Below are 15,472 nucleotides of genomic sequence, written 5' to 3'. Positions count from 1 at the left end.
ATGTTTAACTACCCTGTCATAAAGTGCTTCCTTATGTGTTTGGTAGCACATTTGATCTGCAGACCAATTGCCTCTATCAAACGATGCCCCCTCTACAGAATCACCCTATTTTACTACTTGCCCCATGTACATTGCAAGACAATGGGGAGCATATTTTGATACTCCATTATAACGTATTTATTGGAGATTTCAGGGGTTCAGTAGTAGGGTTGAGTTTACGTCTTAACGATGTGGCTTTGCTAAAATATATTTTCAACCTCACTTTGCACAGCAGCACTCGACACATTTTCTGCAGGAAATACATTTCTAGTTATAGTTGATGTAACAACCCCCGCACATCTACAGCTCAAAATAATAATACAATACAAAAATAAATTAGGTAAATTTACATGTTTTATTCACAATTCAGTTTTTGCACAAGTAGCATCGTGGTATAATATACCCCATGGTAGGCCTACATACAAAGTTGAGCATAACATCTTTAAATGCAGCAATTGTGAAATAAATAAAAAATAAATTGAGCAACATACTTGAGAAAGTACACCACATTCCTCACTTAAAAAAATCGAAATATACAATTGTAAAATTCAGCATGTTCACTCTTAATCTAATTTACATATTTACATGGTCAAATGTCAAATTGAGATGGTGTTTAATTCATTGCTTATTCTAAACACTTCTCAATTCAACATACAGAATGTAGAAATGAACCTAAAGAAAACAGGGCACCCACCATGTTGTGTCAATGATAACACAGGGACCGAACCGCAGCGCAAAAAGGAGGCCACGTGTAAACAAATAGTGGATTCAAGCCAGCTCAGTGCAGTGGAGAGGCCTTATGTTAAAGATGACAAGCATAAGAATCTCCCAATTCTACCACTTAGACGACAATATTGTTCAGTGCTTTTTTTTTTTACACCTATTTTAGTTTGGAGAAAAGGAAAGATATAAAAAGGAGAATTACAAAAAGAAAAGAAAGATAAACTACTTTGAATACAAAAATGTACACAAAAGTTTGCTGCATCCACTGCTGGAATATAAATGCACCTTTATGATAATCCTCAGCCTTGCCTCTTTTCTTCCAGCCATCTTCTCTGCCATCACCCCCCCCCCCCAACACAGCCCTCCTCAGGTAAGGCTAAGTTATGTTTCCACGTTGACGCAACGCAACGACCACAAAGTCACTTCGACGCAGTCGTGAACCTGTTTTGGTTCTGCGTCAGGTTTTAGTGAGCGGACCAATCACAGCCCTCGCTGCTGCGTCGCCTCGACACAAGGTTAACATTTTTACGAGGCGCACGGTGCGGTGGACGCAAGGAGGGTCCGCAAGGACATAAGGGGTCCTCTAACTCCTTCGCGCTGCGTCAATGTGGAACCATAACTAAGCCTTTAGCCGGTGGTGGCCGCGGGCGGTTGGTTGACGATCACCTGGACGACAAAGTCCTTCTGGATCTTGGTGTCCTGTAGCCGGGTCTTGTCGGTGAGCAGCTTCCCAGAGAAGAACCACCGCTGGTGGGCCGCGTCGATCTCGTGCTGCTTCTGCAGCCTCTTCTTCAGCTCACCGATGGAGTCGGCCATGGTGGCCGTCAGGCGCAGGTCCTTGCCTGGGGAAGGTTTATCACTCAGACATCAGACTGAAGGGTAGTCTTTTATCAATATATACTCATAAGTGAGGCTGTAAACAGATCAAAGCAAAGCCAAGAAAATGTTAATTTATTAGTACATATTTACATCTCAAGGTGTTGATTTTCATCTTTTGGATATGTATTAATTTTTCTACAATGCTTGGTTGTTGTGTGAGTGTCCAAATTATATTTCACATTCCAAGAGACAGGAAGGGATATCTCTGCCCCGTGTGTTCTACTGAGCGCAGTGTGTTCTACTGAGCCCCGTGTGTTCTACTGAGCCCCGTGTGTTCTACTGAGCCCCGTGTGTTCTACTGAGCCCAGTGTGTTCTACTGAGCCCCATGTGTTCTACTGAGCCCAGTGTGTTCTACTGAGCCCAGTGTGTTCCACTGAGCCCAGTGTGTTCTACTGAGCCCCGTGTGTTCTACTGAGCCCAGTGTGTTCTACTGAGCCCCGTGTGTTCTACTGAGCCCAGTGTGTTCTACTGAGCCCAGTGTGTTCTACTGAGCCCCGTGTGTTCTACTGAGCCCCGTGTGTTCTACTGAGCCCAGTGTGTTCTACTGAGCCCAGTGTGTTCTACTGAGCCCCGTGTGTTCTACTGTGTTCTACTGTTCTACTGATGGTCTTAAGGAGAGGGGCCACGGGTCCAGCCAGATGACGGGGGTGCTTCCTACCGCTGGACAGCCGGACACGGAGCTGGAACTCCTGTTCGGGCGGGGGGGGAGGGGCAGGGTTCTCTGTGGCGGGGGACAGGTCTTTGCTGCCGGTGGTCTCTGTCAGGAGGTTGACGGGGAGGGCGAGCGTGTAGGCGGGCAGCTGGTAGCGGTTGCCCAGTTCATCGTAGCTCTCTGTGAGGGAACCTGCCGGGGGGGAATAGGAGAAGGGTGACATCGCAGCACATTGGTTAACTGTAAAATCACAAGATGGATGCGAATGGTGCAAGAAAAACCATCCCAAAAATTACGCTTTCTCAAAATGATGCCGACAGTCAGTGAGCTTTTTCATATTATTTATATTTATATGAAGTTATTAACTTTGGACTCGGGAAGGTGGCAACAGTAAAAAATGAACTTAAACATCCCGTCAGGATGGCGGATTTAACCAGCCATCCTCTCTCTGCCATGTCCCTACGGTACCAATCCATCCCATCGAGACGGATGGCCTGGTTACAGTTGCGTAACTATGGCAAGATTAATCTCAACACAACCAATATGCACAGGTTTTTGCCAACAGTCAGTTGACATTTTGAAAATCCCGGTTGAGATTTATTTATTTATCTGTGTGTGTGTGTGTGTGTGTGTGTGTGTGTGTGTGTGTGTGTGTGTGTGTGTGCCATCAAGACGGATGGCCTGGTTACAGTTGCGTAACTATGGCAAGATTAATCTCAACACAACCAATATACACAGGTTTTTGCCCACAGTCTGTGCGTGTGCATGTGTGTGTGTGTGTGTGTGTGTGTGTGTGTGTGCGTGCGTGCGTGCGTGTGTGTGTGTTTATGTGTGCGTGTGTGTGTGTGTGTGTGTGTGTGCGTGTTTATGTGTGTGTGTGTGTGTGTGTGTGTGTGTGTGTGTGTGTGTGTGTGTGTGTGCGCATGTGTGCGTGCGTGTGTGCGCGTGTGTGCGCGTGTGCGTGCGTGCGTGCGTGTGTATGCGTGTGCGTGCGTGTACCATGGGGCAGGGTAATACAGGCTCCGTCCACGATGGCCTGAGCCAGCCCCAGGTCGTTACACTCCACGGCCAGCGCTGCTGCCCTGAGGGCGTCCCAGATCTCCTTCCGGCCGTCGAACGCCGGCGCCGTGTCCCAGAACTCGTCCCTCTTGCTCCTCAGCTGGCCCTCCGTCATGGGGAACTCACTCTTCCACTGCGGCCCCTCCTTCCTGAGGGGCTCGTTCCGGCCTGAAGGAGAGGGATCAGAAAGGTTCAGAAGGTCATGAGAGCCGTCACGATTCAGGCATGGGTTAACTGACCATTACCAACCACGGTCCGTCGCTTGTGGGAGTGATGGTAAGTACATAATGATGATATCCTGTTTGCCAGAAGGGTCCCACAGCGATATGTCCTTACATTTTGTTTGGTCCATATTGTTTCCAGTGGTCCTGCTCAGAGATTTAGGTTAAACCAGGGTAAACACAGTTACGTGGATTACTATGATTTGTAGGATCTAAAAGGTAATTCTGTAAATATGTTATTTTTCACCTTTCCATGTGATGAAACCCGTGTAGGGGGATAACAGAAGGAAAGAGGAAGCACTGGAACCTGGCCATGTTCAATCTCATTCTCCAGGTAAGAATATAAAGCGAATCAAGACCCAGCCATTCATAAGACCCAGAGATGCTTTGAGAGCAATCTCTCAGCACAGCACACCCAGTAAGGTCACTTTGATCCACAATAAAGACATTATTTATAGTGCAGCAGCAGTGGATTAAGCCAGTGACCAGCTCCCCTGGGTGTGACTGGCTGCACAACAATCCCATGCTGCTGGATTATAGGCCATAATCAGGTTCCACACAACAGAATGGAGCTGCGCTGCCGCCCGTGAGACATGGGTTGGGGAGATAAGCTCGGGTTGGAGAAGTAGGTGAAGGGGGAGAACAAAGCACTCCGGGATGACATGCATCTGTGTGCTAAGGCTTACCCATCAGATGGAGAACTACTACCAGATGAATCTCACAGAATGTGGAATAGCTTTGTTTTGGTAGACTGAAGCACATTTGTGGTAAAATCTGTTAAAGGTTACAACAAAGGATTTTAGAGAATCAAATTATTCTCACATGGCAAATTGTTATTTTCTTAGATTAGATGACTACTCCATGTCCAGTTTAAAGGGTTGTGTTCGCTCCAGGGTTGCATTCATGTGATGTGTTCCACTAGCCATTCCGGATGACTAACATATCAGGAATATGTAATCCTCCCACGGTTGTGGGAGGAATCAATCTCTCCCAGAGAGGCAGAGAGCCACACTTAGTCAATGTGGTTGAAGAGCACGCAGGTAGCTTACATAGAGCTGGAGAAATGGCTGGATATCTCAAAATAAACTGGTTACCTCTCACTGATGGAAAATAATAATTCCCTTCGGCTCGAGAAACATTGAATGGAGGACTAAATATAGTCATTCAGATGTCATGCCTTCTCAAGTTGAGACGTCACCATAGTTATCATCATGACAACCATGATTGGTATCCTGGATACATCAAAGCCAACCGCAGGATCAGGGTATAAAGCCCCTGGTATAAGTAGGTCTACCTCCAGGAAATGGTACCACTTTCAATATCTGCAACCACATTGCAGAATTGTGATAACATTACTTTTAGTCTAACCCTTTTCCCTTTATTTAAACAGGGAGTCCCAATGAGATAATAAACTATTTTGCAAGAGAGCCCTGTGTAGATTTTAAAAAATCCAACATCAAAGGAACAGCAGGATTTTAGTCCACATTTTGGCAGTAGACCTCATATGATGTATGAATGCCGATAGCAACAAATGTATCTTCTATTAAGGATACCCAACTCTTATCCATAGATCACATAAAAATGAAGGATATACTGTCAATCTGCACATGGTATGAAGTGCTGCCTTACTCCCGGACATGAGGAGCAAAGCTAACTAATAATTATCTACGAATCACCTCAATGGGTATCCAAGTATCACTTAACTAACACTTAATAACTAACTGGATATCAAAGGTAAAGTTAAGTGGAATCAGGAGGCAAAGGCTGAAAGAAACAATTGACATTTTCTTCATATATGAAAAACAAAAAAGGGTGGAGGAAAATGCGAATTATCTGCATACAGTAAAATCCAATCTTAAACAATTGTAAGACTATCAAATCCAAACATGCTTTACATTTTATCTAATAAGAATCTGAATTATGTACCATCAAAAAACTGATGGGCACAGACGGCACGTCTGAACGCAAAATACTTACATTTGAGTGACCTCATGCCCTTAAAGGACCGGTCTGTGGCCTGGTGGTACCGGTAGTCCCTGGAGTTTGTTACTCCCATGGCTGAGACGTAATGTCAATTCAAAACAGCTGCAAAAAACACTCAAAGCTCCAGGCCAGTGAACTACACTACTGTCGACAACACTGGTGACCAACAACACTGTTCTGACTGTAGAAGAACAGGTTAGCTTTACCGCTAAGAGGCTGATTAAGACCAAGAGCTCAGGCTAACTTGCTAAATCCTCCAGGTGCGGCACCTTGAGCTGGAGGTTGTCTGCCTCGTAGTACTTCCCTGCTTCATTAAGATGTGTCCTCTTTTACCCCCTCTCATAACAAGAACCATCCGAAAGCCTTCCTAAAAAAATATAACAACTTCAGGTCAGTGGGGACGAGAGACGACACAAGTCTAATTTGAGTGTCCCTGTACTGAAGATGGAGCAGTTACTCAAGATCCTAATCCTGCTCTATTTAAAGTCCTGTGCTAGAAATGCCCTCAAGGCAGTATGGAACCCCTATTAATAGACAATAAACCTTTTTCTGGATGAATACATTCAGCTGGAAGCTGAGCCCCCCACAAGCCATCCTCAGTTTCAAAGCTTTGAGGACTGCCTTTGATGGCAGGGTGGGGCAGAACGGGAAAGGATGAATTGTATGTGTTGAAGTTGTCTTTGAAATGCAAAATGGATTTTGGAAGATGAAAGCAGCTTTGTATGAAAATGGACCACTCCATATTCAGTTATTGGAGAAAGAGAATTGGTCAAATAGCCTAAATATATTTGTGTGTACCAGTATATTCAGAAAGAGACTAAACAGGACACTTTTGACACATCCAACACATACTTAAACACAGTTTACTTTTAATTGCAAGGATATGCCACAGATTCTGTATCAACACAAATCCTTTTAAACATTGCATCCCCCAAACCCATGACCATGGTCTCTGTCCATGGGGTCAAAGGGATAACGAGAGCTTTAAATAAAGCTTGGGTCTGGGTGCCTCCTAATTACAGGTACGGCTGCTAATCCAGAACGCCTGAAACTTTTTACACCTGCAGGCAACCAGAGTTAATGACAGCCGCAGAGACACTGCCTTCAATGAAACTATGCATCGTAACGCTTCGGGGCTAGATCACAAACATACTGTTTATAGCGTAAAAATATACCTCATGATTGCTATTTGACTTAATTTGCTTTACTTTATTGATTTTCTGTCAGTATTTGCAGCACAGCACAATGATAGTTGAACCTCATCTAATCTAATCTAATCCAATCAAATGTGTTCTTGGAGCAGCGGGTTGAACACAGGCTGGCGGTGTCCTTCACACACAAGGGGCCGAGGTGTGTCTTACCGCCACTCTTTTTGTTGCGGGTCGCGCTTCCCGTGGTGCCGTGTCCATCCATCTGGTTTCTCCCGACACAGCCCCCCATGACGGTGCCTAAACCCCCACATCCCAGAGAGAGAAAGTCCTGAAATCCATTTAATCATTGCTTGTACATGCAAACGCTGACATGATCATTTAATGAGAGGTGAAAGCATTTTAATAATGGCAAATCAACCCTGTCGTTAAAGTGCCCAGTGAGTGATAATTGTGACAGCTCAGCACTTGTCGTTCGGGTCGGGATGCTATGTTTACGTCACGTGTAAATCCATCCGACATGGGATGATCTTCTCGTTCGGGTCCCTTTTGATTTTGTTACAGACTACAGCTCACTGCAATACTCTTATTTGCATTGCATAGCGGTTTACAAAATACATTTCTATTTAATGAAACCAAATCAAATCGGACAAATAAATTATAACTTCCGTGAAATACATTCACCGAAACTAAACGATTACAATCTCTTTTATCTTACCTGAGATCCAGTCTGCTATGTTATGCATTCTTGTGCAGTTTGCTTGCCACATCCGAACTCGCTTCAATTATAAAGTGTCCTGCGCGGCGGAGGACCAGCGTGAAGAGAGCTGCAGCCAATCCTCTGACGCCCAATGGTTGGCTACAGTCTCTACTGGGACGCTCCGTTTAATAGAACCAACGTTGACCAAACGTGCAACAACATGCACAACTCGCAGTCTTTTATCCCTTACCAACTCCTTACATTAGGATTGTAAGAGGTTATCGTACGCTCATTCGATGATTTCGTCTGTAGGTCTCTACAGAACTGAAATTAAATCCCCAACTACCTCTGGGTACGCATGCGCAAATCTAAACCAATTCACAGTGCGCTAACATGATGGTGGTGGAATGTTGCCCTAAAGTCGTGAGCGTTGGCCTACATTCTAACTAATATTGGAAATGTCAACGCTTTATTATGCATGGCATGCCATGTTACTCGTATTTCGGTTGGCAAATCTCGTGATTTCTTTCTATGATTGGTAAATAGCCTTTAAATAGCTTTTGACGTTTGGTCTTTCCAATAGTCATCATCAATACCCGCTATTGAATTTTAGAAAGTTTAAATGTAGAAAAATAAATTAAAGAGATAGTCATAACCTTTTACTTCCATCCCGGTCATTTACTTATTAGTTCGAAGATGCTGGGCCGCTTGCACGCGCCTGAAATGCCAGTTACTGCCCTCTGCTGGACGACTGGAGGTTGACGCGTCAATTTAGTTTTAAAAGCATATTATAATTTATATATAATTGATATATATATATATATATAATATCTACCTTTAAGTTAAAGACGGAATCTTATTATTCAATGCTTTTTGGATGATATTTCCTGTCTATCTGCTTATTCTTTCAGTTTAGGTTTTATTTGCAGTAATCTGGAGATTATCTTTTGCAGATAACCAAATAAATACCAGTTAATCCTCATCCACAGTCTACCATGACATAATTGCAGAGCAGTACTGAGTTTTGATGCTTCAAGCAGAAAAAAAAGAGACCAAATACATAGTCTTGCTTTGTAGTAACTTAAAATAGACAACGTCCACTGCTTGAAAAAATAATTTATGCACATACTTTGGTTTAATACAAAAAAATACCGATATGTGTTTTGGTACGTGTTGGGAGTACAAAAAACAAAATGATAAAGTTATGATGTGGATGGGGAAAGGGAATGTTTTTTGAAGGGTCACAATGTCAATGTACAGAGACATGGAAGAGTCCATTTGGCTCCTCCTTTGGCGTAGATACTGTCCTCTCATATAAAGCTCTCGAGATATTAACTTGAAAAAAAAAAATCACAAATCGTGGCTTCTGTCTGTGTTCAGTCTAATGATATGTGAGTCAGCAGACAAGAATCTGTGATTTCATCAACGCACCGTCAGTGACTGAGGTTCTCTCTTCAGACAAAAAGTATCCCCACTCAAACCCCTCCTCAGTCATCCCCCAATGACGTGCGCCTCGGAGCAGCGTGCCGTTGGGGAGTCAGCCAAACGCTCTCCCTGTTTTCCACAGCGCGCCTTGCGGCTCAACGCGACGTCCGGGAGCGATACCGTGTGGAGCGACGGTCACACGGGAATGGTGTCCCTCTTGAAGGGGAGGAGGTCCCAGGTCAGGCCGTCGCCCGAAGGGGAGTGTCCAGAGGGCAGGAGGACCCTGGTCAACCAGTGGCTGGTGGGCAAAACCAGAAGGAGCCATCAAACCAGGAGACAAACCAGTGCACTCACCAGTATAGGATGTAGGACAGAGATGTAGGAGCAGAAAATAAATTACCTTCTCTTCTCGACGCCCAGAAATACCTTCCAGTTGTTAAACTTTCCATAATTAAAAGGGTTTTTATACACCTGGCAGAAGGAAACAGAAGATAACATAAGATAAGATACACCTCATTAATGCCAGACAGGAAATTTGGGTGACACAGCTGAAGAACAGGACGATAATAAGAAAGAACAAATAACAGTTCTTGCATTCTAGTCTAATGATTCCCTTGGCAAGCGGCTGGCAGTGTGTTTAATGTCTGTTCTTCTCCCACACCGGCGGCATGACGTCACCTTTCCCCGCTTGGCTAGCCGCTTGGTTTCCTTGAAGTTGATGTGTCTCTCGATACTGGTCTCTCCCCTGGATATGAGGACCGCATGCCAGATGGTCAGGCCTCCCAGGGCCACGCCCACTGTGCTGAGATAACCAATCACAACCGGTGTTACTGTCTGTTCAGCCCAACATTAAGCGTTCCTACTGGCTAAAGGCGGCATTGCAGTTAATATTACCTGGTAAGGACCCACATGTAGATGATGCTCTTATGGACCATCCGGTCCCTGAAGGTGTAGGGGGGTGAGGAGGTTTGGTAGTTGGTCTTGGATGAAGAAAAGAACATTAATAATGGCTTAGACCCAAGAGTGTGAGAGTGTGAGAGTGTGAGTGAGTGTGAGAGTGTGAGAGTGTGAGAGCGTGAGTGTGTGAGTGTGTGAGTGTGTGAGAGTGTGAGTGAGTGTGTGTGTGTGAGTGTGAGAGTGTGTGAGTGTGAGTGTGAGTGTGAGTGTGTGTGTGAGTGTGTGTGAGTGTGTGTCTTGTGTACCTGCCCAGAAGGTAGAATCCCTATGAGAAGTCCCATCCCAGTCACGGGCACCCCTGGCCTTTCCCCATCCATATGCTTAAAGCGCTGAAGCACAGCAACCAAGACACAAGCACCCCAGAGGCGGGAGTCAGAGGGCGATAGAGAAATAAAAAGAACCACAAAGACGGCAGAACCCCCACTCAAATAAGCCAGCTAAAGCCCCCAGAACCAAAGCTATTATTTAGTTACAATGCGTCTATCCAAATCATTTTACAGTGAATATATCTGCAGACACATTTCATTGAGGTGCAGGTAGGCTTTGGATGCGCATCCAGGGAGAATTTGGAAATTGGGGTTCATACCCAGAAGAATCCTACCACACCCACTAGGCTATCCGGCACAAGATACTGTTGCTAGTCAAGCGGCCTCACCTCTAGAGCATTGTAGGCGTCGAGGAAGAGGTTCCTGCCACTGATGCTGCAGTACATGCAGCCCATGGACAGGGCCAGGCAGAAGCAGAAGAAGTAACGCTGGTTAAAGTGGCCCACACAATTATTCAACCAGGCTGGAAACGGGAGTTAGGGGAAACTCTTTTGGGCCACAAAATATATTTGAGGGAATACCGGTACACGCCATTTTCGATGGCCTCTTTTATCCAAAGGTTGTTACAATAGCATGAGTGCATGCATTCTTAGAATGGGGGGGCTGCAGTGGGAATGAAACCATTAACCATGGCTGTGTTAATGCCTTGCTGCAACAGTTGAGTTGCACAAAAAGGATACGACAATGATGGTCCATTTTCAGAATGCACCTGAAAAGCAATAACACAATATCAAATTATTACAATGAGAAAAGGTTTACCATGGGTACTATATTGTCAAGCAAAGTGAAATAAAGAAGAATATCCCATTGAGTCACCTGTTACAAATGCCACAGTGGTGTGTCCTGGCTGGTTTAGGAATGATGCACTTCTTACAGACAGACACAAATGGAATGTCATTTTTCACCTGCGAACGGAAACACCCGGAATTCGAAACGGAAAAAAAGCAATCTGTTAACACCAGCTTGGCCCTGGAACAGTCCTGACCGACAGGCCCATGGTACGTCTTTTTAAAACAGGGTTGAAACTTCTTACTATCGGAGGATATCCCGGGGCAGTCTTGGTGGCTTTGTAGTAGTGGAAGACGATCATGACCAGGTTCCAGTGTCCGTAGCAGAGGTGCCACGTGATCCACGCTGGATGGTAGGTGGCAAAGACCATGGGCAGCAGGATCATGTAGCAGATCACCAATATGGAGCTGGTCAAGACCACCACCAGACACACAAACACCTGACACGCACGCGCGCACACACACACACACACACACACACACACACACACACACACACTACAATTAGATAAGTGAGGCGCCTTGTTTGAAGAAGTCAGTGAGACATATATTTACACATACTCTATGCATGCAAACAGCCCTTTACTGGAAACCATAAACATATACAAACACACACGTACCATCCCAAACCATCGGGTAACGCGGTCGACTGTCCAGAAGACGGGTTCGAATACCGAGTCAAAGACCACATCGGAGTTAGTGAGGGAGTTGTATTGGAGAGACTGAAGCACCAGCTTCACGTAGGCCCACAGCTCCCGCAGAAGCACGGGCGGCCTGAACCGGCATTTCCTGGAGCACACCCGCAAGCGCAAGCAACAGAGCAGGTGGAGGAAGGGGCTGTGGCACCACCTCATCCTGGCAACAGAAAACACACAACTAAAGAAGAAAAATAACAAGAAAGGGAGGGTTTGCAACAGTGACACTTGTTAAGTCCTCAAGTATAAGGTGTGCGTGTTAAAAAAGTGTTGTTTTCTTAGTTTGAAAATTCAATAATGTCAATAAACAAAGCGTATATGGATTAGAGAGTTTAGTCTTGATGGGTCATCAGTGATACAAGCAAACAGTAGACTTTTACTCTTTTGAAACTAAAATCAAGAGGGCTAGTTTTTCTGCATTCCAATCGGCATTTACACCGGGGTGGAGTTCTGTTCACCTTTGGCTGAGCGCAGTCCATGGGATCCACCAAAGGACAGTTGAGTCAGTGGCAATATATTCAAACCGTCAAAATGGATGTCATTATAAGAGCAAATGTATAATGTTGGAAACATAATATATGTATTTATACAAAATATTTGCAAGCGTGCAACCACGACCGATGTCACACAAATCGTCATTGTTCCAGCATCTTGTTTACCCGCTGGATTAAATAAATCGGGGCACTGCCACTCGTCTGTACATCACATGTTCGCTTTCTGTCAGGGAACACTTACGTTTCTGGAAATCTGAAAAATCCGAAGCAACCGTCGAAGGCATACGAACGAAGAAAAAACACGATTAGCGCCACATATGTGTGTAGATGATATGAATTAGCCCGCTTTTGACAAACCCCTAAATTCTGTCTGTCTGCTGTAGTGTAAAGCGCATGCCAAATGCATGACGGGAAATTGAGTCCGGAATAGGTTTTCACGAATGGTATTGTGGACATTGGAGTTCTTTGATATCTCCCGGTATCCCACATGTGCATGGCTCCGACCATACTGTCGTGTCCATATAGCTTATAAATACGCTTTATACGTGTTTTTTGTTGGTGTAAAATGTCTTTTAGTTTCAACTTTGATGTGCATGCACAATCGGTATCACCAGAAGACGTGGGAGAAAGTAACGTTGAGCAAGACAAAGCTGACATTGCAGCCAAACATGTAAGTCACTAAGTTAGCTCAGTTAAGTTATATACATTATCGTATTTCGTCTAGGACATTATTTTGATGCCCACCTGTCACATAAGTCCTCTGCGTAACGATGGAAGAGGCATAACAACGAATGACACCCAGACACATGTTCCCTAATCATCGTTATTGTTGTTATTGTTTACCAGACAACGGATGAATCAACAGCAGCAGAGAACATAAAGGAAGCTGCAGAGCACTGCCCACCGCCTGACCCCGAATCGCTGCTGGCCGATGCTGTCACCGAGACCGTTACTGTAGGTACTCTTCCTCCTCTCCTCTTCCTGAACGAGACCGTTTTGGAGAAGACTGCCTCGGAGAGAGAGGATGAGGAGAAGATTCTCTCTCGCACCGAAGACCAGAGGTCCGACCTCATCTCCGGCGTGTACGAGGGTGGCCTGAAGGTGTGGGAGTGCACTTACGACCTCCTGGAGTGGCTTGACAGCGACGGGGAGACGTTTGGAGAAAAGAGCGTTCTGGATTTGGGCTGTGGGGCTGGGCTGCTAGGGATACTGGCTCTGAAAAGAGGTGCCAGCAAGATCCACTTTCAGGACTACAACAGCACCGTTATAAAACAGCTCACGCTGCCGAATGTACTGCTGAACTGCCAAGAGACCGGGCCTGGGGAGGAAGAAGGTGGTAGTGACAGTGATGGAGATGGGAAGAGGAAAAACGATTCTGAAAAGGGGAAAGGTGACGAGAACCAGGGCGAGGACCTAAAGGATGGTGCTCCACCAGCGAAGAAGAGCCTCACTGAACCACCTCAGCGCTCTGTGCTTCTGGCCAGGTGTCGTTTCTACTCCGGTGACTGGACCACCTTCCTTGCTTTGGTTGTAAAGGCTGAGCCGCCGCCAAAGTATGACATTATATTCACCTCCGAGACTATCTACAACACAGCGTACTACCCATCACTGCACGAGACGCTCCAGAAACTGCTTGCCCCAGACGGAGTGGTATACCTGGCCACCAAAGCCCACTACTTTGGGGTGGGAGGTGGACTGCATCTGTTTGAGCAGTTTGTGGAGGGACAGGGCATTTTCTCCTTGCATCACTTATGGGATGTCGAGGAAGGGCTGAAGAGACATGTGGTCGGCCTGCGTTTCAAAACAGGCAAAAGTACTTGAATTAGTTTTCTGTAGGATCTTATACAACCCAGTGGGCTTTTTCCTTTTTACGCTGCTTCCTCAAGTGGATGACAATATGGGGAAGTTGGAGTTCAGCGGATTTGTAAGAGATTACAAAAAATTGTCAAAGATTCGGAAATTACACGCCAGGCCCACTTACATTACCAGAAAAAAAATGTATAAATAAACAATAAATGCATTTTTTTTCTGGAATTTATATATAGCCTATATATATATTATATCTTAATAACACAGTTGTCCTATACTGCCCGAAATGTTCTATAAAATAAAAATGCTGTTTCATCCCAATCTCAATTGCTCTGTCGCTATACTTCTCACTTGCGTGTGTGTGTGTGTACTGCCACCAGCTAAAGTGCAGTTGAAAGAGGCCGTTGCAGGTCTTCAGATGCATGGGGAAGAGAGAAAGGAAATGGGCTCAGTGACCTTTGCAAGTGATTTCCCCAGTGTTCAAACACCAGCATGAAAGCCTGGTTTGTTTCTGAAGTCCGGCACAAAATGTCAATTGCAACTTATCCCATCAGCCCAAGGATAGAAGTTTTTTGTTTTTTCTAAGTGGATTCTGGAGTCGCATCACACTAACAGCAGGTCTCTATACGGCCTCTGTACCTCCTCTCTGGGATTCTTAAGTGTTCTATGGGGGGTTTCCATAGGGCGGGTGAAACAGCTCTGACACCAAGGGTCACCTCTTCAAGCTTATTAGTTATTTTTGAGTTGATAACTGTTGTTTAAACCTCTTTCAACCATAAAGACTGTTGTACGTTTTTGCATCCATTCTAATGATTTCTGACGAGACGTTTCTTCATTGTTTTTTCCCAAGACACAAGACACGCATTGTATAATCATATTATAATTATTTATCAAACACTACAAAGCAAATGGTATTTTTATATAAAGGGGGCAACCATCCTGGCATACATTAATTAAGCGTGGATTTACTGAGGAACTTTACTGCGTCTTCTTCCAGTAGAGACAGGTTATACCTCATACCTAAGCTCCCGGGCAGATAACGCGATGAGGAAATGGCTTCATTTACACAGGGCTTACCAAACAATGAAATGGTCTGAATAATAGCTTGAAACCTTGCTAGGAAAGTTTCCCCTGTCCTCCTTTGGTCGGGCGTGACTGTAGAATTGGTTATTTTCGACCACAGCCTATACACCGTCACGCATGTAGTGTATAGATAAAGAAGACAAAGAGCCCCTTTATTATAAGGATCAATCTTTACATCCGAATAAGTTATCATCCATACACTTTTCCACATTTTTCACACTTTTAGACAGTTGAATGTCCCCAACTATGTCCTTATAAGTAAAAGCAACAGGATATACTAGAGATAACGTTTATTCAATTTAGAGCCCTTATCGCTATCCCCAATACCAACATGCACTTACATGTATTTATTCACACCCATGCTCTGTGCGTGAATGGATCTGGGTGTGTGTGTGTGTGGGTGTGCATCATGCCTGTCTGTGTGTGTGTACGTGCTGTGTCTAGCGTTAGAACATACTTTTCCATTACGCTGATATATAAATATGCCATA

The 15,472-nt window shown here is 44.8% G+C and overlaps 3 protein-coding genes across 5 annotated transcripts; 1 reads left to right on the top strand and 2 right to left on the bottom strand.

Moving 5' to 3' along the window:
- Positions 1 to 1,156: 1,156 nt before the first annotated feature.
- Positions 1,157 to 7,619, bottom strand: ubtd1a (ubiquitin domain containing 1a). The gene is made up of 5 exons (XM_079730894.1): positions 7,424 to 7,619; positions 6,919 to 7,005; positions 3,294 to 3,521; positions 2,301 to 2,486; positions 1,157 to 1,604 (listed from the first exon to the last, which is right to left on the bottom strand). The coding sequence occupies exons 1-5, from the start codon at positions 7,473 to 7,475 to the stop codon at positions 1,390 to 1,392; spliced, it is 768 nt and encodes a 255-aa protein (XP_079587020.1). The 5' UTR covers positions 7,476 to 7,619; the 3' UTR covers positions 1,157 to 1,389.
- A 901-nt stretch (positions 7,620 to 8,520) lies between these two features.
- Positions 8,521 to 12,464, bottom strand: zdhhc16a (zDHHC palmitoyltransferase 16a). Of its 3 annotated transcripts, none has more exons than XM_079730888.1 (11): positions 12,332 to 12,441; positions 11,522 to 11,777; positions 11,147 to 11,341; positions 10,930 to 11,018; positions 10,794 to 10,822; positions 10,443 to 10,576; positions 10,033 to 10,116; positions 9,725 to 9,810; positions 9,509 to 9,632; positions 9,231 to 9,301; positions 8,521 to 9,128 (listed from the first exon to the last, which is right to left on the bottom strand). In XM_079730888.1, exons 2-11 carry the CDS (start codon positions 11,753 to 11,755, stop codon positions 9,026 to 9,028), a joined length of 1,149 nt encoding a protein of 382 aa, XP_079587014.1. In that variant the 5' UTR covers positions 11,756 to 11,777; positions 12,332 to 12,441; the 3' UTR covers positions 8,521 to 9,025. The 3 variants fall into 3 exon arrangements, with proteins under 3 accessions (XP_079587014.1, XP_079587015.1, XP_079587016.1); XM_079730889.1 differs by having other exon boundaries at positions 11,522 to 11,756; positions 12,326 to 12,414; XM_079730890.1 differs by lacking the exon at positions 10,033 to 10,116 and having other exon boundaries at positions 11,522 to 11,756; positions 12,332 to 12,464.
- Positions 12,465 to 12,606: 142 nt separating this feature from the next.
- mettl18 (methyltransferase 18, RPL3 N3-histidine) lies at positions 12,607 to 13,911 on the top strand (the record flags this gene model as incomplete). Its single annotated transcript, XM_079729014.1, has 2 exons — positions 12,607 to 12,760; positions 12,937 to 13,911. The coding sequence occupies exons 1-2, from the start codon at positions 12,656 to 12,658 to the stop codon at positions 13,909 to 13,911; spliced, it is 1,080 nt and encodes a 359-aa protein (XP_079585140.1). The 5' UTR covers positions 12,607 to 12,655.
- Positions 13,912 to 15,472: the final 1,561 nt, after the last annotated feature.

This window comes from Pollachius pollachius (assembly GCF_949987615.1).
Source record: "Pollachius pollachius genome assembly, chromosome: 2".
Lineage (NCBI taxonomy): Eukaryota > Metazoa > Chordata > Actinopteri > Gadiformes > Gadidae > Pollachius > Pollachius pollachius.
Note: the sequence above shows the minus strand (reverse complement) of the source record. Positions and strands in the feature narration are given on the sequence as shown.

What these genes read in the sequence shown, in the direction of transcription:
- ubtd1a (XM_079730894.1), bottom strand. Translation starts at nt 7,475, where the DNA reads ATGTGGCAAGCAAACTGCACAAGAATGCATAACATAGCAGACTGGATC. An exon ending in CTGTATTACCCTGCCCCATG is followed by an intron (nt 2,487 to 3,293) that starts GTACACGCACGC and finishes CCCCCCCGGCAG; the next exon opens with GTTCCCTCACAGAGAGCTAC. An exon ending in CCGTGTCCGGCTGTCCAGCG is followed by an intron (nt 1,605 to 2,300) that starts GTAGGAAGCACC and finishes AACCTTCCCCAG; the next exon opens with GCAAGGACCTGCGCCTGACG.
- zdhhc16a (XM_079730888.1), bottom strand. Translation starts at nt 11,755, where the DNA reads ATGAGGTGGTGCCACAGCCCCTTCCTCCACCTGCTCTGTTGCTTGCGC. An exon ending in CCCCGGGATATCCTCCGATA is followed by an intron (nt 11,019 to 11,146) that starts GTAAGAAGTTTC and finishes TTCCGTTCGCAG; the next exon opens with GTGAAAAATGACATTCCATT. An exon ending in GGATTCTACCTTCTGGGCAG is followed by an intron (nt 9,811 to 10,032) that starts GTACACAAGACA and finishes TCTTCATCCAAG; the next exon opens with ACCAACTACCAAACCTCCTC.